The 26,799-nt window shown below is 37.8% G+C and overlaps 1 protein-coding gene across 3 annotated transcripts in view; it reads left to right on the top strand.

Annotated features, from left to right (window-relative positions):
* Window positions 1–26,799, top strand: part of UBE3D (ubiquitin protein ligase E3D) — a 173,273-nt gene that overhangs the window by 58,804 nt on the left and 87,670 nt on the right. For all 3 annotated transcript variants that reach the window (XM_066253010.1, XM_066253008.1, XM_066253009.1), the window contains exon 8: window positions 399–562. In XM_066253010.1, coding sequence (XP_066109107.1) covers window positions 399–562 — 164 coding nt within the window. The remainder of the gene's footprint in view (window positions 1–398; window positions 563–26,799) is intronic.

Genomic DNA, 26,799 nt, shown 5'->3' with positions numbered 1-26,799 from the left:
CACCCGGGCCAACTTTGCTCCAATGGAGCCTTGGCTGCGGGAAGGGAAGAGAGAGATAGAGAGAAAGGAGAGGGAGAAGGGTGGAGAAGCAGATGGGTGCTTCTCTTGTGTGCCCTGGCTGGGAATCAAACCTGGGACTTATATACATTGGGCCAATGCTCTACCACTGAGCCAACCAGCCAGGGCCTCATCTTTTCTTTATTATTATTATCATGTTGATTGCTCTCCCAAGGTTATACTTTGAAAGACTTACCTTCCTTAAAAATTATATATATGAATCTTGTATTTTTTCTGATATTTTCATAGTTTTGTTTTGTGTTTCTTTTTTGAATAGTTATATAAGATATGAATAGGGTCATTCTATCATTATACTTGGACTTTTCTCTCTGTATCTTTAGCTGTGGCTTTTAAACTCAGACAGTTTGGTGATTGAATCTTTGGGAAGTCCCAAGAGTTTCAAAAAGTTTCCCTTGTTGGAAGACGTATGGAAGGCAGACTGCAGTTCTGCTTGGAATGCTATCAAGGTTCTCTACCAGCCGTGCATCAAAAGCAGGAATGAAAAGTAAGTTATGATTTTGTTTTCTCACTACATATTATGTTTTAGTTTCTGTGCCATGTTGGTGTTAAGAAATTAATAAATTAAATGGTAATGTACCACTTTTCTACTTGAAGCTTCTTGAAGTCTATTCCTAAATGTTATACTTTCAAAGAAGATTGGATTAGTACAGATGATTCATGATAATATGCAGAAAGCTTACTTTTACTGAAAACAATTGGTCTTCTAATCTCAGCTGTCTGTACATATGACTGCAGTACTAAATCAAACTCAACAACTATGAATATTTCCTGATAAGCACTTTCCAGACGTTGGGGATACAATAGGAAACAAAACCCAGTCCCTGCCTCCTGGTGTTGTCATTCCAATAGGGGAAAGGCAGATCATAAACCAAACGGACAAAAGAAAGACAAATGTGATTCTTACTGTGAGCCCAGCATTCATCTGAGGGCTTCTAGCTCATTTAAGCTTAACAGCACCCCTGTGGGGTAAGTATAATTATCACCCCCATTTAGAGATGAGGACTCCAAAACACAGATGTTAATATAAAACCTAGTGAAATACAAAGGTAGGTGAGATAGTTGGGGTGTTGTAGAATGGGTGTAGGAGGGCTCTCATTTTATACTGCAGAGTCAAAGGTTTCTTAGGTTAAGATGATAATTGATATTTAACTGGAAAATTTGAAGGATGTTAGAGAATTGAGCCATATTTGGGAGAAACATTCCCGGCAGAGGAAACAGAAAGTGTTCTTATTTTAACAGATTGGAAGTTTATATTTGTCCTATATTATTTTTTCTTTTTTAACTTGTCCTGTACTCTTAAATGAATTTGATCAAATTTGTACTAAGAACAGAAAGATCCCAGTCTTTTTCTAGGAAGTAACTAAGAATTTTTTTTTAAATTCTTGCTTGTCTTTTCTTTTTTGAATTATGCAACAGTATAATTCATAAAATATTCAAACAGTAGAGACAAACATAAAGTAAAATATGAAAGTTCTCCATCATTTCTTTCCAGAAGTAAAAATATGTTGTGTATTCTGGTACCTTGCATTTTAACATAATTTGAATGATACGTGGATATTTTTTACACTTAAAGAAAAAAAACGGCCTTAAAGATTCCATTTCAGTGCTTGGCATTTTATGAAGTGGATGTACTATAAAGAATGTAACCATTTTTCTGTTGATAGATATTTGGGCTGTTACTTTTTTGCTGCTGTAATGAGTATTGCACTGTGTGTGTGTACATTTGTTTTGTGGTTGTGTACTATTTTTGTAATAAGGAGTTCTAGAAGTAGAATTGCTGAGTCAGAGAGTATGACACTTAAATTTTTGATAGACAATATCAAATTGTTTTGCAAAAAGACATTATGAATCTATATTCCCACCTGAAATTTTTATAAGTGCCCATTTCCCCGCACCCTCACCCAAACTGCCATTTAGATGGTTGGCCATCTGATGCCAGTCTAAATGAAAGAAGTTCACTTGACTTATTGAGGCATGGTCAGAGAGCGTGGCTTCTGTGTGTGTGATGTTTAGGGGCTTTTGTTGAGTGTGTGTGTTGTCTAACACATAGTAAACTTTTAAGCTGTTCATTGGTTATATTCTCTATTGACTAGTGTGTTTGTGTACGTGTGTGTGCCTTTATATGTTTAGATTTATATAGGCAAGTTTTTAAAACCTTTAATACTCATCTTTTTTACTTATTTTAAATGTGAATTTTTCAGAAGAGTGTGTTAAACCTCACAATGATTTTGAAGAAGTCATTTTCTTCTGGTTTTGATATCAGTTTTTGCATTATATACAGGGTTTTCTGCTTATCTTTGTATTTGATAATTACTGTTCATCTATTAGTGACTGTATATTCTTGTTACCACAGCTGTACTGTTCATCTATTAGTGACTGTATGTTCTTGTTACCATAGCCGGCCTTCATGGATTAGTAAAAGAGAACTCAAAGAACATACTAGTCTGGATGTCCCAATTTGTCTTTTGACAACTTTTGGGTATTAACAAAAAGGAAGTGGTGGTATATTCAGTTATGGTGGTAAATCTTGTATTCGTTATTATGACGAATCTTTGCACTGCCTTTCCTGAGGAGCGTTATAAGGATCAATGCACCTGTCCCATTATTTTATTCATTCCAATGAATCCCTGTGTCATTGGAAATATAGTGACTATTTTAGGTTGTGTTCTGCTATATTTGATTAGTGGACTCTTTCAAAACTCCGTATGTCTTGGGGACAAGTTGATGTCGAATAAATGAGTTTGATGACTTTAGTTTGCCTGTTTGATATGACTTCTTTTGTTGTGCTTTCCTCCTGCTACTGATAGACTCTTCCCCCATCCGGCCCCCGCCCCAAAAGGTAGAAAGAGAATTTTGCCAAGTTGTGTAAACATCTTGTGAGTTATTTACTTTTGTTTTCTAAGGACGTTAGTTCCCTTCTTTTTGGGCATGACTGAGCAAGCTGTAGACTCCTTGGCATATATTTGGCACATGGGGTGGTACAAGAACTATTTTAGTCCAATCGGCTAGAATTTTTTCTAGTGGAAGTATATATTGCCAGATGACAGTCTAAAAGAGGAAAATAGCAAATGTAACTATGGTTTTATTTCCTTGAGCACACACAAAAAAGTGGCAGGTAATATTTTTAGAATGTTCTTTCTTTCTAGTAATAGGCACACATGTCTCAACATTTTGAAGTCTACTTTTTTATCTCTCCTCCCCTTGCCCACAATTATCCTACAACGCACATTTTTTTAGTTTGCATATCAGACTTTAGATACTAAATATTAACTTTTTAGCTTTGGACTTTAATTTATGCAGTTTGATTTTGCTAACTCATCAGTTAACCTGTGTCCTCATTCTCTATACTGGGGGTAATTTTCCCCTCAGGGGACATTGGCAGTGTCTGGAGACATTGTTGGTTGTCACAACCTGGCAAGTGGCAGCTACTGACATCTAGTAGGTAGAACAAGGGAAGCTCTTACACCTCCTGCAATGCACTGGGGAACCCTACAACGAAGAATTGTCCAGCCCAAAATACCAATATGCCAAAGTGGAGAAACCCTGGTCTAGATTGTCTCCTAAAGTGAATCTGTGTCTGTCTTATCCCTCTGAGTGTCATAGCCCACAATTTTCTTGAAATTCTAGTTAGGCAAGCAAATAAGAGAAATTTTACTGTGGTGTGAGCCCAAATCTTTATAATCTTGCATGTTAACTTTGTTAGAAAATATAATCTGAATGTTCATTGTTACTCTTTTCTCTTTTTTTAGGGGAACATGAAGAATAGATTTATTTTTATTAAATGATAAAAAATTTTATAGGTATCAAGTTCTTTTTTTCTCCTATTATTAAGAGAAAAGAACTTAGGGGAATATAATTATTAAGTGTAAATAAGTGTTGTTTTGTAAAAGCTAAATTGAATTCTCTTCATTGTGTAAGTTACATGAGTCCTAGTATTGCTGGTTGTTCTCACTTTTCTCAAAAGATAATCAAATTTCAAATTCTGGAGAATTTGAACTTAGGAGAATTATTCTTTGTTCTACTATTAATAGCATTTTCTTGCAAAATACATGGAGGGAAGAAGTGTTAATGATAAATTATATTCATTCCTATTTAGAGATTATATTTTATAAACTAGTTTTCTCTCTGTTGGTTATACATAAGTAATTATTGCTTCTAAAATAGTTTTATTTTTGCCTTAAGACAGTTATTGCTTTTCCTAATAAAATAAAAACAAATATAAACCATATCCATTTCATTTGTATAAAATAGTATTAGTGGTTGTTTTTATTTGTGAAGTTATATTTTCTTTTTATTATTTTATTTCAGCAGGAAAATTGAAATTCTGTTTATTTATTGTGACAAAAACCACATAACATAGAATTTACCATTTTAACCATTTTTTAAAGTCTACAGTTCAGTAATGTTAATTATATTTACATAGTTGTAAAAGAGATCCCCAGAATTTTTTCATCTTGCAAATCTGAAACTGTAAACTCATTAAACACAGCTCTTCCCACTTTCCCCAGTCCTACACCACCATTATATATATATTTTTTGTATTTTTCCGCAGTTGGAAACGGGGAGACAGTCAGACAGACTCCCACATGCGCCCGACCGGGATCCACCCGGCATGCCCACCAGGGAGCGATGCTCTGCCCATCTGCGGTGTTGCTCTGTTGCAACCAGAGCCATTCTAGCACCTGAGGCAGAGGCCATAGAGCCATCCTCAGCGCCCGGGCCGACTTTGCTCCAGTGGAGCCTCAGCTGCGGGAGGGGAAGAGAGAGACAGAGAGGAAGGAGAGGGGGAGGGGTGGAGAAGCAGATGGGCGTTTCTCCTGTGTGCCCTGGCCGGGAATCGTACCCGGGACTCCTGCATGCCAGGCCGACGCTCTACCACTGAGCCAACCGGCCAGGGCCTATATTTTTGTTTTTATAAATTTTACTATATTAGTCTGCTAGGGCTGCCATAACAAAATACCAGACTGGATAGCTTAAACATGAACAGAAATATATATTCTTAGAGCTCTGGAGGCTAAAAATCCAAGGTCAATTTTCTGTCAGGACTGATGTCTACTAAGGCCTTTCTTTCTGATCCACGCCACAGGCGGCCAGCTTCTTGCTGTGACCTCACATGGCCTCTCTTTGCTCACAGAAAGAAAAAGAGAGAGTGATCTCTTGTGTCTCTCTTCTGATAAAGACAGCAGTCTTATCAGATTAGGGTTCCATTCTTCTGCATCCCAGTCCGATGCTCTATCCACTGTGCCACCACCTGGTCGGGTTCCATTCTTATAACTTCATTTAACTTAAGTACTTCGTTAAGGACCCTGTCTTCCAATGTAGTCACAATGGAGGTTAGAGTCCTACCTCCACTTATATTTAACATATGGATTTTAGAGGGACATAATTCAATTTATTTTATTTTATGTATTTTATTTTATTTTTATTTTTTGTATTTTTCTGAAGTTAGAAGCAGGGAAATAGACTCCTGCATGAGCCCGATGGGGATCAACCCAGCATGCCCACCAGGGGGCGGTGCTTCACCCATCTGGGGCATTGCTCCATTGCAGCCAGAGCTGTTCTAGTGCCTGAGGTGGTGGCCATGGAGCCATCCTCAGTGCCTGGGCCAACTTTGCTCCAATGGAGCCTTGGCTGGAGGAGGAGAAGAGAGAGAGATAGAGAGAAAGGAGAGGGGGAAGGGTAGGGAAGCAGATGGGCGCGTCTCCTGAGTGCCCTGACCGATAATCAAACCCGGGACTTGCACACACCGGGCAACGCTCTACCACTGAGCCAACAGGCCAGGGCAGGACACAGTTCAGTTTATAACATTGCTTTAGATACTTCTCAAAGTAGAATCATAAAGTACTGTATTTGTCTTTTCATGACTGGCTTAGCATAATGTTCTTTAGGTTCATCCATGTTATAGCATGTAACAAGACTGCTTTTCTTTTTAAAGATGCATTTTATATAAATTAGGAGTTATTTTATAGCTTCATATTAATTTTGAAATATCCCCTAATTTTTGTGATATATATATATATATCACATGATATATATATATATATATATATCAATTCTAAAAAACTATATATATATATAGTTTTTTAGAATTCATTCATCCCCCAACGGACATTGGGTTGCTTTCACCTCTTGGGTATTACGAATAGCGCTGCTATGAACTTGGGTGTAGAAATACCTTTCTGAGACCCTGATTTCAATTCTTTTGTAGTTTTGTTTTTAATTATTTGAGGCACCATGGTACTGTTTTCCATGCAGAGTGCAATATTTTATAATCCCACCAATAATGCACAGAGTTCTAATTTTTTCACATCCTCAAGAACAATGGTTATTTTCTGAGTTTTTTTATAGTAACCATTTTAATAGGTGGGGTGGTATCTCATTGTAGTTTTGATTTGTGTTTTTCTGATGATTAGTGATATTGAGCGTCTTTTCATATACTTGTTGGCCATTTGTATATCTTCTTTGGAGAAATGTCTATTCAAGTCCTCTACCCATTGTTAATTTTTTTAATTTTTGTTGTTGAATTGTAGGAGCATTCTGTATATTCTGATATTAATCCTTTATCACTCATATGACCTGAGAATGCATATATTTTTTATTCTGTAGGCTGCCTTTTAACTGTTGATTGTCTTTTGGCACACAAAAGTTGTTATATTTGATGTAGTTTCATTTGTCTATTTTTACTTTTGTTTCCTGTGTTATGTCCAATAAATTGTTGCCAAAATCTGCTTAATTTTGATGTTCTGTATCTGATGTGGCAGGGACTATCATTGTCTGTAATACTTTGGAAATAAAATTAAGTGGCTTTAAGAAGATTTAGATGAATTTGTTCTCTTGATTGATTAAAAATATAAACAAAATTAATTTATGCTAAGTTATATCTAGAAAGATTATCTAAGACTTGTTATTTGATAATTGCATAATCTGCTGAAACACTTCACATTAATTTATTTGGATAGTGTTACCAACCACTAAAGAACACCTTATGAAATCATCTCAAGTAATGGCCTCTACTTCCTCACATAAGGGTGACAGGGTGACATTGTCAGTGTACTCCAGTTAGGGACATTGACTTTGCAGACTATAGTAAACTTGAATGTCCAAATCTTATATTTTATAAGTGACAAACTGAGGAGCAATAAGAAAAATTAAGTTAGTCAGTTAGTGTTGATAGAGCCAGAATTAGAGCCAGGTTGTTGTGATTCCAAATTCAGTGCTTTTTCATTATATCATATAGTCCTTCGCTATAAAATTTTAGGAGATCTGAAAATGTCACTATAAATGTATATTTTTCCTCAAGAGCAATTTCCCTAGAGTTTAGAATGTCAGCATTTTGATTACTCCCCAAAATATACTGCTTACATACACTATATTTAGTGAATATTTATGCATCTTACCCTGTAACATAAGTAGCAGAAACTTCTAATTTATAATATGTTCATATCTGAGCGGATAGATCAGAATTTAAGGATTAAATGTGATATTTTTTTAAAAATCCATTGCCTTAGCTTCTTAGAACAAGAATCCATTGAAAAGAAATTAATTTAAAAATACAGAAAGTAATCAGATACCTCTGGGAAAATATAAATGCTTCCTTGCAAAACACTTTTACAAATTTGTCCGTTAGTGCCACATTGTCACAAAGACACATGCATCTAGAGACCATTCATCATTATGAAACAAGTTGAGCGCACACGTCTTTGGTTAGTAATTGGTAAAAATTCTTCTGAGCGGACTGTTAGTACAGTGGCCTAAATTTAAGCATATTTTCTTTGGAATTTCTATACTATCCAAGAATTCACTTATGATCATTAAAGAAGATACAGGAAATAAGGCCAGACATATAATAAAAGTGAGCTTCTTTCTGAGGATTCCAGTCAAAAAATAGATTTCTATAAAAAGCAATAATCTCTTGGGATACTTACTTTCTTGGAGGAGGGGGAAATCTTGTTTTCTTCTGATAAAAGAATATGAGACAAATATAATTATGACCTATGATGACAAAAAGGGGTTAGGGGCAGGGATTGGATGAAAGGAGGAAGGGAAATGTTCTATAAAATGTGATACCAAAGCAGGAGAATGAAGATTTCTGCCATAAAGGAATTTACAGTAAAGTTAAGGTAAATGCACAAAAAAATATTCTTTCAAAAGAGCAAAATTTACATAGATGCTGAGTAACAGGTTTTCATGGAAAACAATATTCTTTAGCTGAATTGAAGAGAATAGAAAAAAAAGGTAGGACGTACTCTCCTCTGCTCCACCTGCATACACCCCAGTGAAAGCGTGCATGTGTTCATAGAGTGGATTCTACAGAACTCCATCGGCTGCTGCTGACGGTTTGGCATATGGCTGGAAGAGGGGTTGGTGTAGGATATGGGGGACAATCTTCTACCTACAAATAATGCTTCTGTTTATTATTTAGCATATTAGGTTCTCCTTAAAAGCTTTTGTTTGGAGAAAGGGTAGCACAGCTGATTTAAAAAAAAAAGTTTACCCTGGCCGGTTGGCTCAATGGTAGAGCATCGGCCTGGCATGTGGAAGTCCAGGGTTCAATTCTTGGCCAGGGGACACAGATGAAGCACCCATCTGCTTCTCCATCCTTCCTCCTCTCCTTTCTCTTTATCTCCTTCCCCTCTCACAGCCAAGGCTCCATAGGAGCAAGGTTGGCTCGGGTGCTGAGGAAGGCTCCTTGACCTCTGCCTCAGGAGCTAGAATGGGTCCAATTGCAGCGGAGCAATGCCCTAGAGGGGTGGAGCATCACCCCCTGGTGGACTTGCCGGTGGATCCTGGTCGGGCACATGCGGGAGTCTGTCTGCCGCCCCCCACTTCTCACTTCAGAAAAATACTAAAAGAAAAAAAAAAGTTTGAGAACCGCTCTTCTCTGCAAAGTATAATATGTTTTGCAAGACTGTGCTTGAATTCACTGTGTCACAGCAAAGGTACTACTTACAAAATCAACAACATTGTCTCAACATAGTGCTCATCGTTGGAATGGTTTTCCTTTCAAAGGGCTGAACTCCACCTCCTAGAAACTCTCACCCAGAGCTACCAAAAAGTAATCTGATTCTTGAACATGCGAGCTCTTCAAATATTCGAATAATCTGACACTCTTCAATTTTCTCTTTTCCAAGCTAAACATCCTCAAACGAAATGGTTTCAAGCATGCCTCTCCTTGTGCAGTCTCTTTTATACTTGGTTCCCTTTCCTGTTATCATCTTGATTGCCTGTAAGAAGCTGTTGCCTCAGCAACGTGTCAGCTTTGCTTAGAGAGGGTGCAATGGAGAGAAGCTGGAGCTAGGGATTCCTCCTGCAGGGCTGTTTTAGGTCATTTAGTTGTAATGGGAAGAAGCTGTTTTCAGTAGTATTAGACAAGAGAGACTGGATTTCAAGAATCCATTGAATTCCATATGAAATAAAAAAGTTTTCAAACTCAGGTATTGAAGGTATTCCTTTATATGTTCCACAAATACTTGTTAAATGCATAATACTGTGCTAGGTGCAATATTGAGCCAAAGAGATCTGATGCATCATAAATCTTATTAGAATCTAGTGGGAAGGACAAATAAATGTAAAATTGCAACCTAATCAGTGCTACAACAAAGAGATACATGGAGCTATGAGAGCAAAGAATAGGCAGAGACCAACCAGGTCGGGATAGGATTCCAGGAGGAGTTGATACTTGACTGATGTCTGAAGGATGAAAATGAGTCAACTGTGTGAAGAGTCTCCAGGGAAGGGGTAAAGCAACGCAAAAGAACCCGAGCTGGGAAAGAGCACAGCAAGTAAAAGGGGTGGAAAGAAGGCCCAGGTAGCTACTGGGAGGAGTGAGAAATAGGACAAGTTAGGGAGGAACCAGACTAATGCAGGATCCTAAAGGACATTTTAAAAAGTTTTGTTCTGTGTTTGTGTCTATACTAAGAACTGTAAGGATCTATTAAATGGTATATTTAGAGAGAAAGGTGAGATGGTTTAATTTGTGCTTCAGAAAGATTATTCTGGCATCTATCTAGAGAACAACTGGATGTTCGCTAGATAAGATAGGAAGCTATTGCAGATGCCCAAGAGAAATGATTAGAGAGGGAAATGCTAGCTGAGATATATTTGAGAGGTAGTTGGTAAGTAATATTGCAATGTTTGGTGATTGATTATATTTTGGGAATGGACCAGTATTTACTGGAATAAATAATATTTATAAAGATCAGGTTTTGAGAGATGATCATGAAGTTCAGTTTTATGCATGTTGAGTTTGAGTTACATCTGAGTCATTCAAGAGAAAATAATGAACAGGAAGTTAATATATAGACTTGGAGTTCAGATGAAAGATTTGGACAGGGATTGTAAATTTATGAGTCATCTGCATATTGGCCATAATTAAAGCAAATGACATGGGTGAGATATAGTTGCATTGTCTGAATAAAAGTGTTGGGTTGAAATAAGGTTTATATAGAAACTATAGATAGCCATTTTTATGTTTCTTTTCCTTGTGGGAAATATCTCTGTTTTCTGTGCATCTATTTACTCTATGTTTTTTGTAAACTTGATATAAAGTCCCTGCTCTTTAAAAATTTTAAGGATAATTATTGGGGTTTTTAACAATCTAATAATAACTATTGTTGATTGAGCTTTTATTATGCGTCAGATGTGCTAAGTTTTTTAATATATTATGTCATTGAATGCTCATAACATCTCTGTGGGGAAGTGGATGCTCATAACATCTTTGTGGGGAAGTGAAGGCTTATAACATCTCTGTGGAAGTCCTCTGGTTACCATCATTTACAGAAACTAATGTTACTTATTCAGTGAGGCACAGCTAAGATGTATTAGGCTTAGGATTCAAAAACATGTCTGTCTTGAAAACCCTTGGTTATGTCTGCCACATGTGTTTCTTCTGTCAGTATTTTCAGACTGGTATCTAAAACAACTCCCTGTGAAGCAAAAGTAATGGTGGAAATGATTTTTTTTACTAAGCACTACTTTTGGACTCTTCAGATTTATACTGTCCAGACTCCTGTAAGCCCCCAATAGGAATAACTAATCCACTCTTTTAATCTTCCTGATGAAGCCTAAACATGGCTATTGCCTCTAAACCTAATATAATATCTACTCTTTTTTTCTCTGCTAGTTGCAAACCCCAGTCTGAATTGTCTGTCCTCAGGCGCATCTTGGTTTATGTCTCTATCACCGTGCACGCTTGAGTGGCTTCAAACCATCTTAGCTGTTGTTGGGTTGACCCCTTCCCTTTCTTGTCCACATTTAACTCACATACTGGGATCATTAACAAATATTTTATTTTATTTTTTTGTATTATTTACATTGAGCTGTCATTTGGAGCTTCTACTTGATTTACTTATCTGGGCTTCTTTGGACCTAATTCTAATAGTTACTTGTACACTCACTGTATCCACCTTATAACATCTCTGTGGAAGTCCTCTGGACCTAATTCTAATAGTTACTTGTACACTCACTGTATCCACCTTATAACATCTCTCTGGAAGTCCCCAGGGGTCTGGGGGGTAACTGACTTAGTCATTGTAAAACCTCTGGGTCCGACCTGCCTTACCAGCCACTTCTTTCCTCTTTGATGAAATAATTTAAAAACAACTGCAGCAAAAATAACTTTAGGGTAAGAGATTGTTTATAAATGCCTTGTTCTTAGCAAAATTCTTACATAAATAGTTCTTAAAATGTTTCTAGATATATTTAAATTAAGGTTTGCATATAACTCAGCAAATATGTTATAGAAAAAAAGAGAGAACCTCAAACAAGGTTAAAGTGACTGTGCTATCTTTTAATTGGAAAAGTTGGTCATGGGACTTTGTGATACAGTTGTAGAGTAGAAATGTATTTCTTAAATTTAAGAATTTATCTGGCCTGAGACTTCTGCACATTGAAATAAGACAGTCACAGGAATGATTCCCCCATCTATATTGAGGGGTGATTGTTATGGCATTTTTTATTGACAGGACCTGGAACATTTGAGGCACTTAGAAGTTGTAGCAGGACATTTAACATTTTATAATGGGGAGAGCATGGCATGCAGTCTAGTCCCAGATTTTTTGTTGACATTGACTGGCTACATTGCCAAGACAAGTGACAGCCTACTCTCTGGCCTTTAATATTTTCATTTTGGGGATAGGTATACTTAACAATTTCTAATTCCACAACTTTAGAACACTTATAGCATTTTAAACAGTGTGATCTTAAGCTTTTTATTGTATTTAGTTTGTCTTATAAACAGAATGAAGGTTTAGTTATCTTTCCCTATAAGTATTTAATGAGTATATTGCTTAGCCTCAGATTCAGTTCATTTGGCATTCACTTAGACTTTCTGTGTGTAAAATTTGCTTTATGTTATAGAAGATAAAAATATAAGTAAGACAGAATTTTTACTTTTAGAGTCTCAATGTTTAATCTTGGAAACTGACAAATTACATAAGAACTCTCAAAAGTACACACTATGCCCTATGATAGACAAACAAGGGGCTTTTCTGATTAATTCTAATTAAAGGAAATTTCATAGAGAAGGTAGCATTTGATCTGAGAATTAAGAGTGGAAAGATTTTGGGAGCAGGAGGTTAAAGAGGAACCAGCCTGAGCAAAAGTAGGAAATTATAGGATCTATTTCTAAAATATATTTCAGAAGATATCACTGGGGAACAAAATTTTTGTTGCATGTGGACAAGGCCCACCGGGGGTGAGAACAACAGAGACGCAGAGACCTGACTTTGGAGACCAGGTTCAGTGATGCAGATCCGATTTATTCAGGAAGTAAGCTAGCTCATATACACAGGTTCAGCCTATCGGGTGTTATAGTGTGTCCTTCACAGCCATTGGCTGAAAAGGTCAGGGAGCTGCCTGGTTGGTGCTGAGTTACTTCTTTATAGTGGGTGAGCTCCCTCCTAGGTGTGCCTAGGAGGGTTTCAGGTGCTGGAGTATTCTCACAGCATTGTATCAGCCACAGCTGCTAGGAATGTGCTCTGCGCTCTACCTACATTTCCCCCTTCTCTTTTAATTAGGGCCAGTTGGACTTGATGAATGACAGCTGCTGTTGTTGTCTCTATGGGCAGGATAATGCCAGGGTGGGGAAAAGCAACCCAGATGTGGGGATCTGCCCGCATCTGGGAGTTAGTGGTTACTATAGCACACATAAGCAGGAACAGAGCACCAGGGTTTGAGGGCCCGTCAGGGGCCATTCTCTGGTCTTGCTCCACTAAAGCTTTCATATCCCCCCAGGTGATGGGGTGTGCACATAGGCCACGAGGTCTTCTTCTGGAGACTCACCAACTCCTGGGTTGAGGGGTTCGTCGGAGGGGTCATCTTGGGACACCGGGACTGGCCTTATGTTTCATCCTGGAATCCAAATTGGCTGAGGGCTGTTTTCTGGAAAGACACAAGCATAACCTCTCCCTTGCATTAGAAGGGGAGTGGACCCCACCACTGTGCCTTGTCTGGGTCCTTCCAGCGTACCAACGGTAAAGGGGTTCGGGAGTGGCAACTTCCACTTCTTCGGCTGGTGGAGCCGATTGTGCAGTTAGCAATTCAGTTGGTTTCATTTTTGCACGCTTAGCCATGAGTGTGTTAAGCTCGGAGGCTAAGCCACTTTCCTCCTCAGTGGAGGGGGGCGAATAGGGAGGTAGGGGCTCCTCAGGGAGAGGGGTAGCCTGTAATATTTTTGGAATAGGGGGAGGGTCCTCAGCGAGAGATGGCTAGTAGGGCAGGAGTGAGACCAAGGAGGAAGGTTTGCCCTTCATGTACTTCCACTGAACAGATGCGCTGGAGAGCTAGTGCCCAAGTATCGGGGTCCCAAAGAGGCGCGTTTAGAAGCCAAGGGTTGAAATCTGAGAGGATTTCCTAGTAGGTACAAAGATCTTTTTCATTAACTTTAACTCGCCTACTCTGCAATAAGGCGTGGAGGGCTCAAGGAGGGAGAAGGTTTCCCATTACAGAGGGTCACTCACCCGTCCCTTGGATGCCGGTTAGGTCCCTGTTCAGGAGCCATTTGTGGACAGGGCCCACCGGGTTGAGGATGATGGAGATGCAGAGACCCGACTCCGGAGACCAGGTTCAGTGATGCAGATCCGATTTATTCAGGAAGTAAGCTAGCTTATATACACAGGTTCAGCCTATAGGGTGTTACAGTGTGTCCTTCACAGCTAATGGCTGAAAAGGTCAAGTAGCTGATGGTTGGCACTGAGTTACTTCCTTACAGTGGGCGAGCTTCCTCCTGGGTGTGCCTAGGAGGGTTTCAGGTGCTGGAGTATTCTCACAGCATTGCATCAGCCACAGCTGCTAGGAATGTGCTCTGTGCTCTACCTACAGTTGCATCTACAAAAACACTTCTTACCTAATTCAAGTTTGCTGATCTCAAATCTGACATTAGTTTTTCTCTGTAAGCTACAGTTTTTTTAACAATTCAAGATTTTAGGTTTTCATCTTATTGTAAAATTTCCAACATTTAGTTTAACATAATGAAGTAGAATGTCTTCTTGGGCATCATCTTTGTGAAAATATAATAATTTATATAATGCAGTAAATACACTAAAAGATATGATTGCATCAGAATTTGTCTACAATTTCAAAATATAACATTAAAACACTTATTTTAATCATAAAATTTGCACAAAATTTATTTAAATTCTATTTAGGCAAAAATTTGCATTTGTAGCTCTTGCATTTGTGTACTTGTTGAGGACAATCTCATTTGATGCTCCGGCAATAGTCTGCCATCATTTAGAGCTGTCAAGAAATAGCTGCCATTATGTTGGACTATAAGTGGTAACACCTAGCTGGCTGAGAAGACTATTGATATCATGACATTAAACAAAGTGTTTGTCTTTGGAAAAAAAGTCCACAAAAATTTTTTCACTCTTCCTGAAATGGGATTCTTTAGCTGACCAGAAAAAGAAGTACATTCTTTTCTTGAAGCCTGGAGGCTAATAACTTAGCTGCTTTCTTTGATAGGCCCAAATCTCTTACTAAGTCATTCAGTTCAGGTTGGCTAAACTGCTGAGGGGTTAATGACTGCTTGGCATCAGAAGAATACCCTTCAGATTCTACAACCATTTCCTCATGCATCTTATCAAAATACACTTGATCACCATGTTCACTTTCTTCATCCTTAGAAGAAATAAAACCATTGAAAACTGGAACCGGGAGTGTCTCAGAATGTGGGATAGGTCGTATTGCTGAAGGAATATTAGGATATGCGATCATATGCTGTTTTTTCTTGTCAATGCCCTTGGTATGGATTAGATAGAAATAGCAGTCACTGCTGTGGTCCTTAGGTTCACGCCAAACCATGGGAATACCAAAGGCATTCCTTTGTGTTTTCCTTTTGTCCAGTCATGAAGCATTTTCTCACAATTATGACACACAATATGAGGAGCCCAATTCTTATCCTGATCACCAAGGGGAACTTGAAAATAGGCAATATATGCACGTGTCACAAATGATGAAAGATTTGCCTTTGACGTTGAAGTGTGTAACAGCCACATATATAACGGAAGGTGTCAGGACTATTCTTACATTTACACCTACTCAAAGAAGCCATGATTCAATCTTAAAACAAAATAAGAGGGTGTTTTTATCAGATAATAATTTTTTACATTTAAAAACAACTACAATTATGTAAAAGTGATGTTTGTAAAACATTAATTGCCTTGTGGTTATGTTCAATCCAAGAGTCGTTGCCCTTTAACTCCAAATTAAAAATCAATGCATGCCATTAACTGTAACAAAAAGAAATTAAAATTGCATAAAAACTAGAGCATGCACTGAAAAACGGATTTCAGATTTGGAATCATCAATGCAGAAATATACAGAAAAAGTTCTAAAACCTCATGCAACAGAAAATGAAAAAAAAAAATGTTCCCCAGTGTATTTAATAGGGTTTTCTGTTTTGTGGGAGAAAAATGATGCCATAGAGAAATAATACTAAACAAGTTTGTTACTGTTTAATAATTGTTGCTTACTTTTTGTTATCATTTTGATATTAAAGAAATGTATGAAGTATTAGGCTTTGTGAAGATGTACATAGGCATTTTACTACTATACTGTTCAGTACCTTAATATTCTAAAAAGTTCACTGTGAATTATTAAGAGGAACATATAGTACTTAGCATTATGAATCTTACTTACATGATCACAGCACCCTTTTTCATGGGAACATCAGATCCAATGACATACTTTTGAGAAGTTCCATAGGAAGTTTATATATATCAGTGGAGTGGTGTGAATATAGCAAGAGAGATCTGATACTTATTGAACCAGTTGGAAAATAATAATTTAATCATTTTCTATGTCCGCCAGTAGGTGTCAGTGTACGCCAAGTATAGCTTGGTTATTTCCAGCAAGGGAACAGATTAAAGGAGGATAATACATTGATAATTGCTGAGAATGCCTGTACATAGAAGGAGGAATTTATAAGAGAATTTATATTTATTGACAATTTTAAGGTTAATATGTTTTAAACCATTGAAATAATGAATTATATTTTGCAAACACACACACAAGAGCCCTGCCCTTTTGTACACTCAGATAAGGTGGAAGGTTTATTTATTTGTGCATATATTCAAATAATAGACAGTGTGGCAGGTGATAGGTACACATTAGTGAATAAAAACTCCAAAACTCGGTCAGAGTAATGGCGGAGTAGGAAGCGATACCGATAAATCTCCCCCAAAACTCAACAAGATCTTCAACCAGAAACAGAAAAACCTATACTTGGAGCTTCCAGATTCTTCGCAATACACCCAAAGGTATGATTGAGTGAAAAATTGGCTAAATATATAACCAAACCCCGAAGGAAATAGGGAGTAAGAAATGCTCCGCCTTCCTCACTAACCTAAACAGGGCGGCTTTCTCTGGTAACTGTGAATATAGAAACTGAGGCGGGCAAAGGGGGTGAATAGATCCAGGCCGCCGCAGCAAAAACGGCCGAACCAGGCTGTGGCTCAGAGATCCAAGCCGAGGAAAATCTGATCCTGTGGCAACCCGGGCAATACAAGCTAACACTCGCGCCAAACCCAAACAAAGAAAGACAAGCGGAGCGGCCATTTTACCCAGTCTCCTGGTCGGTGCGCAGTTAGTGGAAGAGAGATTTCTTCCTAAGCCGCGGAAGTGGGTGCCCGTGTTGCCCCACGGAGAGGCAGGGTCAGAGGCCTTTCTGTGGGCTGAGGGCAGAGTCTCTGGGCAGCCCCAGCGCCCTGGGAAAGCCACGCACGGGAGGGAGTGAGAACTACTTCCAACGGTGGAGATTTTCCGTGCTGGTGAGGGTTTTACTCAGAGGGAACCGCAGCCGGCCTCATATCCTGGTGTGCGCGCGCAGATAAGGAGTGAGCGATTCCTCCGAGTGCCTCGGCAGTGCGCACCCGTGTTATCGCACAGAGGGGCAGAGTCAGGGGCCTTTGTGTGGGCCAAAGCGGAATCTCGGGCCGCCCCAGCGCCTTGCAAAAGCCGCACACGGGGACGGAGCGAGACTCAATTCCAACGCTGCAACTTTTCCCTGCGGTTGGGGGTTTCACTCAGAGCGTGAGACTGCTGGCCGGATATCCTGGTTGCAGACAGTGAGTGAGAGTTTCCTCCAAGCGCCCCGGAAGTGGGCGCCCGCTTGTGTTACCGGACAGAGTGGCAGAGCCAGTGGTCTTTGAGTGGGCGGAAAGCCCGCCTGATTATGCTGGCAGCTCTGACTGACTGAGCCTTACCCAGAGCCCTGTGCTGAGTGGAAATAGAGTGGGGAGTTGCCAGCAATTTGAGCCTCTTACTATCCAGGCAGAGGCAGCAGCAACCCCATACCTGGACTATCAGGCTACTAATTGAGGAAGGAAAGACTAGGAGAAAGGCTCCAGGAACACGGACTCTCTCACTGTCGGAGCCTATAAATGCTAATGAGCCTCAACTCCCAACGAGAATAAAGCATAATACATGACATTGCCATAGAGACTTATCAACTGCAAACCTCTACCTGAGCGTGCCAAAGGGGCAGAACCCGGGGTACAGAGTCACCGACCAGGAAGAGGGAGAGAAAAGAAAAAGCAAGAAGATAACCTCTCAAAATCAAGAATAATCTGCAGACTTTATAACCTATCCCATTTTATTATATTTGTTCGTTTGTTTCTCTTATCTTCATTCTTGAGACTTTTTTTTCCTCCTCCAATTTGGCCGATTAACTCTCTACCGGTCTTACTCTCTCCTCTCCTTGAACTACACTACCCATAAGTGTTACATCTCCCATTATCATTTCTCTTCTCTTCCTTTCTCTCTATGAGGGTTGCACTCCAAAACCCTTAACTCTCTCTCTCTCTCTCCTTTCTTTTTTCTTCTTTTAGTGGTTCCCTCTTTTTTTCTCTCTCTCTCTTTCTTTTCTCCCTCTATATTAGTTTCTTCCTTTCTCCTTTACATCTCCTCTCATTCAAACCTCAATAACAAACAAATTATCTTATCTGGGACTCAAACCTATGTTTGTGGCATTTTGGGGTTTTTTTACTTCACCTTTTTAACTCACTAGCAGTGCTCCCATCCCTGGCTCTCCATATTATCTAGTTCTTGTTCCACTAAATACGATAGTAAGTTTTTAATTTGTCCCCCCATTTTTCCATTTTCCTCTTATTCCTCTCATCATAACTCTTAGAAAACCAACACCTAAAAGCAAATCATTTTATTCTTGACCCAAATTTTTTCCTTATTTGCTTTTTGTGGGTCCATACGCTCTTTTTTTTTTCTTTTTTTTTTTTTTTTCTTTTCCTTTTTTTTTTTTTTCTTTCTCTCTTTTTTGCCCCTTTATTACTTTTCCCCAATTCAGGCCCTCCATCACAGGCATTGTTTGTTATAACTCACAGTCCACCACAAGATTTTCTCAAGAAAGAGGGGAGAGGAGAGGAGAGGAAAAAAAGAGGGGGGGAATAATTTCCTTTTTTTAAAAATTTTTATTTTATTTTATTTTTCTTTATTTCATTATTAATTTTTTTAAAAAAAACAACTCTTTTCGATTTGTTATTTTTTTATTTTTTTTTTAACTTTTTATTCTTTATTAAATCTCATTAATACTATCAACAAAACCACCCTCAGATGCCATTAAGGAAGAGAAAATCGAATATCATGGATACAAAAGAAAGAGAGGTAACACAGCTAGATGAGGAAAAATCTATGGAGAAAAAATTTAATATATTGGAAACCTTGGAGCTAAATGACAAAGAATTCAAGATAGAAATCCTAAAAATCCTCCGAGATATACAAGAAAACACAGAAAGGCAATATAGGGAGCTCAGAAAACAACTCCATGAACACAAAGAATATATGTCCAAGGAAATTGAAACTATAAAAACAAATCAAACAGAGATGAAAAACTCAATTAACGAGCTAAAAAACAAAGTAACAAGCTTAGCTAATAGAACAGGTCAGATAGAAGAGAGGATTAGTGAAATAGAAGACAAGCAACTTGAGGCACAACAGAGAGAAGAAGAAAGAGACTCAAAAATTAAAAAAAATGAGATAGCCCTACAAGAATTATCTGACTCCATCAAAAAGAATAACATAAGAATAATAGGTATATCAGAGGGAGAAGAGAGAGAAAATGGAATGGAGAACATACTTAAACAAATAATTGATGAGAACTTCCCAAGCCTGTGGAAAGAACTAAAGCCTCAAGTTCAAGAAGCAAACAGAACTCCAAGTTTTCTTAACCCCAACAAACCTACTCCAAGGCATATCATAATGAAATTGACACAAACCAACAGCAAAGAAAAAATTCTCAAGGCAGCCAGGGAAAAGAAGAATACAACATATAAAGGAAGGCCCATTAGATTATCATCAGATTTCTCAGCAGAAACTCTACAAGCTAGAAGAGAGTGGACCCCAATATTTAAAGTCCTGAAAGAGAGGAACTTTCAGCCACGAATACTATACCCATCAAAGCTATCCTTCAAATACGAAGGAGAAATAAAAACATTCACAGATACAGAAAAGATGAGGGAATTTATCATCAGAAAACCCCCACTCCAGGAATTACTAAAGGGGGTTCTCCAATCAGATACAAAGAACAAAAAAAAAACAGAGCCACAAGTAAAAGCTCCAAGAAGAACACAATAAAACCAAATTTAAACTGTGACAACAACAAAAAGAAAGAGGGGGAGAAGACGGAGATTAACAGTAGCAAAGGACGATGGAGTGCAAAAGTACTCACAAAATAGTTCGCTACAATGAACAGGGTAGGGACCCTTTTCATTACTCAAAGGTAACCACCATTGAAAAAACCACCACAGAAGCACATGAGATAAAAAAGATAGCAACAGAGGAAAGATGTATGGAATACAACCAAATAAAAACAAAAGATAGAAAAACGAAAGAGAAGGATCAAACAAGACACAAAACTAACAGAAAGCAAGATATAAAATGGCAATAGGGAACTCACAAGTATCAATAATTACACTCAATGTAAACGGATTAAACTCACCAATAAAAAGGCACAGAGTAGCAGAATGGATTAAAAAAGAAAATCCAACTGTATGCTGCCTACAGGAAACTCATCTAAGTAACAAGGATAAAAACAAATTCAAAGTGAAAGGCTGGAAAACAATACTCCAAGCAAATAACATCCAAAAAAAAGCAGGTGTAGCAATACTCATATCGGATAATGCTGACTACAAGACAGGAAAAGTACTCAGAGACAAAAATGGCCATTTCATAATGGCTAAGGGGACACTGAATCAAGAAGACATAACAATTCTTAATATATATGCACCAAACCAAGGAGCACCAAAATATATAAGACAGCTACTTATCGATCTTAAAACAAAAACTGACAAAAATATAATCATACTTGGAGACCTCAATACACCACTGACGGCTCTAGATCGGTCATCCAAACAGAGAATCAACAAAGACATAGTGGCCTTAAACAAAACACTAGAGCACCTGGATATGATAGACATCTACAGGACATTTCATCCCAAAGTGACTGAGTATACATTTTTCTCCAGTGTACATGGATCATTCTCAAGAATTGACCATATGTTGGGCCACAAAAACAACATCAGCAAATTCAGAAAAATTGAAGTTGTACCAAGCATATTTTCTGATCATAAAGCCTTGAAACTAGAATTCAACTGCAAAAAAGAGGAAAAAAATCCCACAAAAATGTGGAAACTAAACAACATACTTTTAAAAAATGAATGGGTCAAAGAAGAAATAAGTGCAGAGATCAAAAGATATATACAGACTAATGAAAATGACAATACGACATATCAGAATCTATGGGATGCAGCAAAAGCAGTGATAAGAGGGAAGTTCATATCGCTTCAGGCATATATGAACAAACGAGAGAGCCCAAGTGAACCACTTAACTTCCCACCTTAAGGAACTAGAAAAAGAAGAACAAAGACAACCCAAAACCAGCCGAAGAAAGGAGATAATAAAAATCAGAGCAGAAATAAATGAATTAGAGAACAGAAAAACTATAGAAAAAATTAATAGAACAAGGAGCTGGTTCTTTGAAAAGATCAACAAAATTGACAAACCCTTGGCAAGACTTACCAAGGAAAAAAGAGAAAGAACTCATATAAACAAAATCCAAAATGAAAGAGGAGAAATCACCACGGACACCGTAGCTATACAAAGAATTATTGTAGAATACTATGAAAAACTTTATGCCACTAAATTCAACAACCTAGAAGAAATGGATAAATTCCTAGAACAATACAACCTTCCTAGACTGAGTCAAGAAGAAGCAGAAAGCCTAAACAGACCTATCAGTAGAGAAGAAATAGAAAAAAACATTAAAAACCTCCCCAAAAATAAAAGTCCAGGCCCTGACGGCTATACCAGCAAATTTTATCAAACATTCAAAGAAGACTTGGTTCCTATTCTACTCAAAGTCTTCCAAAAAATTGAAGAAGAAGCAATACTTCCAAACACATTTTATGAGGCCAACATAACCCTCATACCAAAACCAGGCAAGGATGGCACAAAAAAAGAAAACTACAGACCAATATCTCTAATGAATACAGATGCTAAAATACTAAACAAAATACTAGCAAATCGAATACAACAACATATTAAAAAAATAATACATCATGATCAAGTGGGATTCATCCCAGAATCTCAAGGATGGTTCAACATACGTAAAACGGTTAACGTAATACACCATATCAACAAAACAAAGAACAAAAACCACATGATCTTATCAATAGACGCAGAAAAGGCTTTCGATAAAATACAACACAATTTTATGTTTAAGACTCTCAACAAAATGGGTATAGAAGGAAAATATCTCAACATGATAAAGGCCATATATGATAAACCATCAGCTAACATCATATTAAATGGCACTAAACTGAAGGCTTTCCCCCTTAAATCAGGAACAAGACAGGGTTGTCCACTCTCTCCACTCTTATTTAATGTGGTACTAGAGGTTCTAGCCAGAGCAATCAGACAAGACAAAGAAATAAAAGGCATCCATATCGGAAAAGAAGAAGTAAAGGTATCACTTTTTGCAGATGATATGATCCTATACATCGAAAACCCCAAAGAATCCACAAAAAGACTACTAGAAACAATAAGCCAATACAGTAAGGTCGCAGGATACAAAATTAACATACAGAAGTCAATAGCCTTTCTATATGCCAACAATGAAACAACTGAGAAGGAACTCAAAAGAATAATCCCCTTCACAATTGCAACAAAAAAAATAAAATACTTAGGAATAAACATAACAAAGAATGTAAAGGACTTATATAATGAAAACTATAAACCATTGTTAAGGGAAATCGAAAAAGATATAATGAGATGGAAGAATATACCTTGTTCTTGGCTAGGAAGAATAAATATAATCAAGATGGCTATATTACCCAAAGCAATATACAAATTTAATGCAATTCCCATCAAAATTCCAATGACATTTTTTAAAGAAATAGAGCAAAAAATCATCAGATTTATATGGAACTATAAAAAACCCTGAATAGCCAAAGCAATCCTAAAGAAAAAGAATGAAGCTGGGGGCATAACAATACCTGACTTCAAACTCTATTATAGGGCCACGACAATCAAAACAGCATGGTATTGGCAGAAAAATAGACACTCAGACCAATGGAACAGAATAGAAAGTCCAGAAATAAAACCACATATATATAGTCAAATAATTTTTGATAAAGGGGCCAACAACACACAATGGAGAAAAGAAAGCCTCTTCAATAAATGGTGCTGGGAAAACTGGAAAGCCACATGCAAAAGAATGAAACTGGACTACAGTCTCTCCCCCTGTACAAAAATTAACTCAAAATGGATCAAAGATCTAAACATAAGACCTGAAACAATTAAGTACATAGAAGAAGACATAGGTACTCAACTCATGGACCTGGGTTTTAAAGAGCATTTTATGAATTTGACTCCAATGGCAAGAGAAGTGAAGGCAAAAATTAATGAATGGGACTACATCAGACTAAGAAGTTTTTGCTCAGCAAGGGAAACTGATAACAAAATAAACAGAAAGCCAACTAAATGGGAAATGATATTTTCAAACAACAGCTCAGATAAGGGCCTAATATCCAAAATATACAAAGAACTCATAAAACTCAACAACAAACAAACAAACAATCCAATAAAAAAATGGGAAGAGGATATGAATAGACACTTCTCCCAGGAAGAAATACAAATGGCCAACAGATATATGAAAAGATGCTCATCTTCTTTAGCTATTAGAGAAATGCAAATCAAAACGGCAATGAGATACCACCTCACACCTGTTCGATTAGCTGTTATTAGCAAGTCAGGTAATAGCAAATGTTGGAGAGGCTGTGGAGAAAAAGGAACCCTCATACACTGTTGGTGGGAATGTAAAGTAGTACAACCATTATGGAAGAAAGTATGGTGGTTCCTCCAAAAAACTGAAAATAGAACTACCTTATGACCCAGCAATCCCTCTACTGGGTATATATCCCCAAAACTCAGAAACATTGATACGTAAAGACACATGCAGCCCCATGTTTATTGCAGCATTGTTCACAGTGGCCAGGACATGGAAACAACCAAAAAGCCCATCAATAGATGACTGGATAAAGAAGATGTGGCACATATACACTATGGAATACTACTCAGCCATAAGAAATGATGACATCGGAACATTTACAGCAAAATGGTGGGATCTTGATAACATGATACGAAGCGAAATAAGTAAATCAGAAAAAAACAGGAACTGTATTATTCCATACGTAGGTGGGACATAATAGTGAAACTAAGAGACATTGATAAGAGTGTGGTGGTTACGGGGGGGAGGGGGGAATGGGAGAGGGATAGGGGGTGGGAGGGGCACAAAGAAAACAAGATAGAAGGTGACAGAGGATAATCTGACTTTGGGTGGTGGGTATGCAACATAATTGAACGACAAGATAACCTGGACTTGTTATCTTTGAATATATGTATCCTGATTTATTGATGTCACCCCATTAAAAAAATAAAATTATATAAAAAAAAAAAAAAAAAAAAAAACTCCAAAACTCTTGCTCTTATAAAACATACAGTTTAGGAATGGGACTAATCTATGTCTAGTATTACGTAATAAAGAAGATCACCACTTACCTGGCGACAGCAGGAAAAATACCCAGAAGGCAAAGTTAGTTCTTAGTAAAGGCCTCACAGACGGACTGACTACAGATCTCATTTCTTTACCATGCAGACATAAACCATATATGTTGGAGGACTTACGTGACATCTTGGAATATTTATAAACTCTGCATGTTTGCTCTGAAATCTACTGACAAAAGAAAATTTAAGAAGTTTAACTCACAACTGTTTTTATACATGGAGATCTTAATTTTTTAAGATTCACTTGGGACTTTTGCAGGTGACACTAATTAATGCTAATATGAAATGTACATCTAACTCCCTCTATGACCACATTGATTATGCGTAACACCTCTGCCTCCTGAGGCTGTGTGCTTGGCAGGTTCATAGATAATCAGAGCCTTGGTGAAATCCTTGAGGGAAAATTCTAAGAGTTGGGAATTCGGGAAATAAATGCTCAAGGAAGAAAGATTTTTTTCAATTAATTTGGAAGGGGAAATTTAATTTGTTAGGTATTGCTATGTTTTCGTTTTTGGTTGTTTTTTTAATTTCAGAATTACAAATCTTATCTATTAAGTTTATCCTTTTAACTTCCTTATACAATATCTTCCTTAGCTAAATTGTTTATGGAGCAAGATTTACATGTAAGCTGTGAGAACATAGTTTAGGAATCATCATTCATTCTTCATTTTATAGTTTAATTCATTTGTGATGGCCCTGGCGGGTTGGCTTGGTGGATAGAGTGTCAGCCCAACATGTGGATATCCCAGGTTTGATCCCTGGTCAGGGTACACATGAAAAGCAACCATCTGCTTCTGTTCCCCTTTCTCTCCCCTTTCTCTCTCTTTCTCTTCCCCTCTCACAGCCAGTGGCTTGATTTAAGCATCGGTATGTGGCGCTGAGGAAGGCATGGTTTGTCTGAGCGTAAGCCTCAGGTGCTGAAGGTACATAGCTCAGTTGGTCTGAGCATTGGCCCCAGACGGGGTTTTCTAGGCGGATCCTGTTAGGAGGCACATGCAGGAGTCTGTCTCTCTATCTCTCTTTCTCTCACTTAAAAAAAAATCATTTGTGAAAGTTAAATAACTAAAGATTCTATTTAGATACTTCTAAAACTGCTTTGCTACCAGATTCACAGGATATTATGAAAAACTACCTGATTCCTGCCTAATTTGGTGTATTAAGGAGCCAGTGCCAGGTATTATTTATTAAGCATGGTGCTAGGAACAATGAGGTCTTCCAGGAAGGGTAAATATAATCCCATCTTCTTGGTATCATTGGATTTTTGAAGGTGTGTCAACATTTTAAAGTATGTCAACAAATTTTTTATTCAAAGGTAGAGTTTAATTCCTCTGTCCTTGAAATGTGGACTGGACTTAATGAATAAAACAAAGTGGAGGTGACAGAGTGAATTCTGAGAGTAGATCTTAAAAGGCACACGGGGTTCCCTCCTTGCTCTTTCAGATCACTCTCTGGCAGTATCCAGCTGCCAGCATAAGGACAGTACAGTCCCAGTGAGCCATCAGATCACTGGGGTCCCTACTCATCTTGACTGCAATCTCATGAGACACTGAACCAGAGCCAGCCAAAACAAGTTGTTTTCAGATCTCTTTTGCAAAGAAACTGAGTGATTTTCACCTTTTTCATTTCATGGCGCATACAAACTAATTAGTAAAATTCTGTGGCACACCAAAAAAATATATATTATTTGCTGATCTGAAAAAATATATATATAATTTTGATTCATTCACACTGGACAGCTATTGTTTGTTGGCTGTTGTCATTTTTAAATTTGATAGGCTAAGGGAAAAGAAGTCAGTGCCCCTGACTAAATAGGTATTGCATATTTTAAAAATTCTTGCAGCACACAGATTGAAAACCCCTGCTTTAGATCATTGTAAATAAAATTTTATTAAAATACAGTCATGCCCATTCGTATACATATTGTCTATGGGTGTTTCTTCCATACAACAGCAGAGCTGAGTAGTTGTGACAAATGTCCTACATGTCTAAAATACTTATTATCTGGGCCTTTATTAAAAAGTTATGCTGAGATGAGGTTGGTATTCTTGTGGCATAAAATGCATCTTTCTAGCTGATGAGTGAATGTATTAGAACTCATGGAGCAGACTGGCCTGCAGGTAAGTAATATATTAACATTTACCCTCCAAG

The sequence above is a fragment of the Saccopteryx bilineata genome, chromosome 1, assembly GCF_036850765.1.
Source record: "Saccopteryx bilineata isolate mSacBil1 chromosome 1, mSacBil1_pri_phased_curated, whole genome shotgun sequence".
Lineage (NCBI taxonomy): Eukaryota > Metazoa > Chordata > Mammalia > Chiroptera > Emballonuridae > Saccopteryx > Saccopteryx bilineata.
The sequence above is the reverse complement of the archived record's forward strand: the minus strand, read 5'-3'. Positions and strand labels throughout refer to the sequence as shown.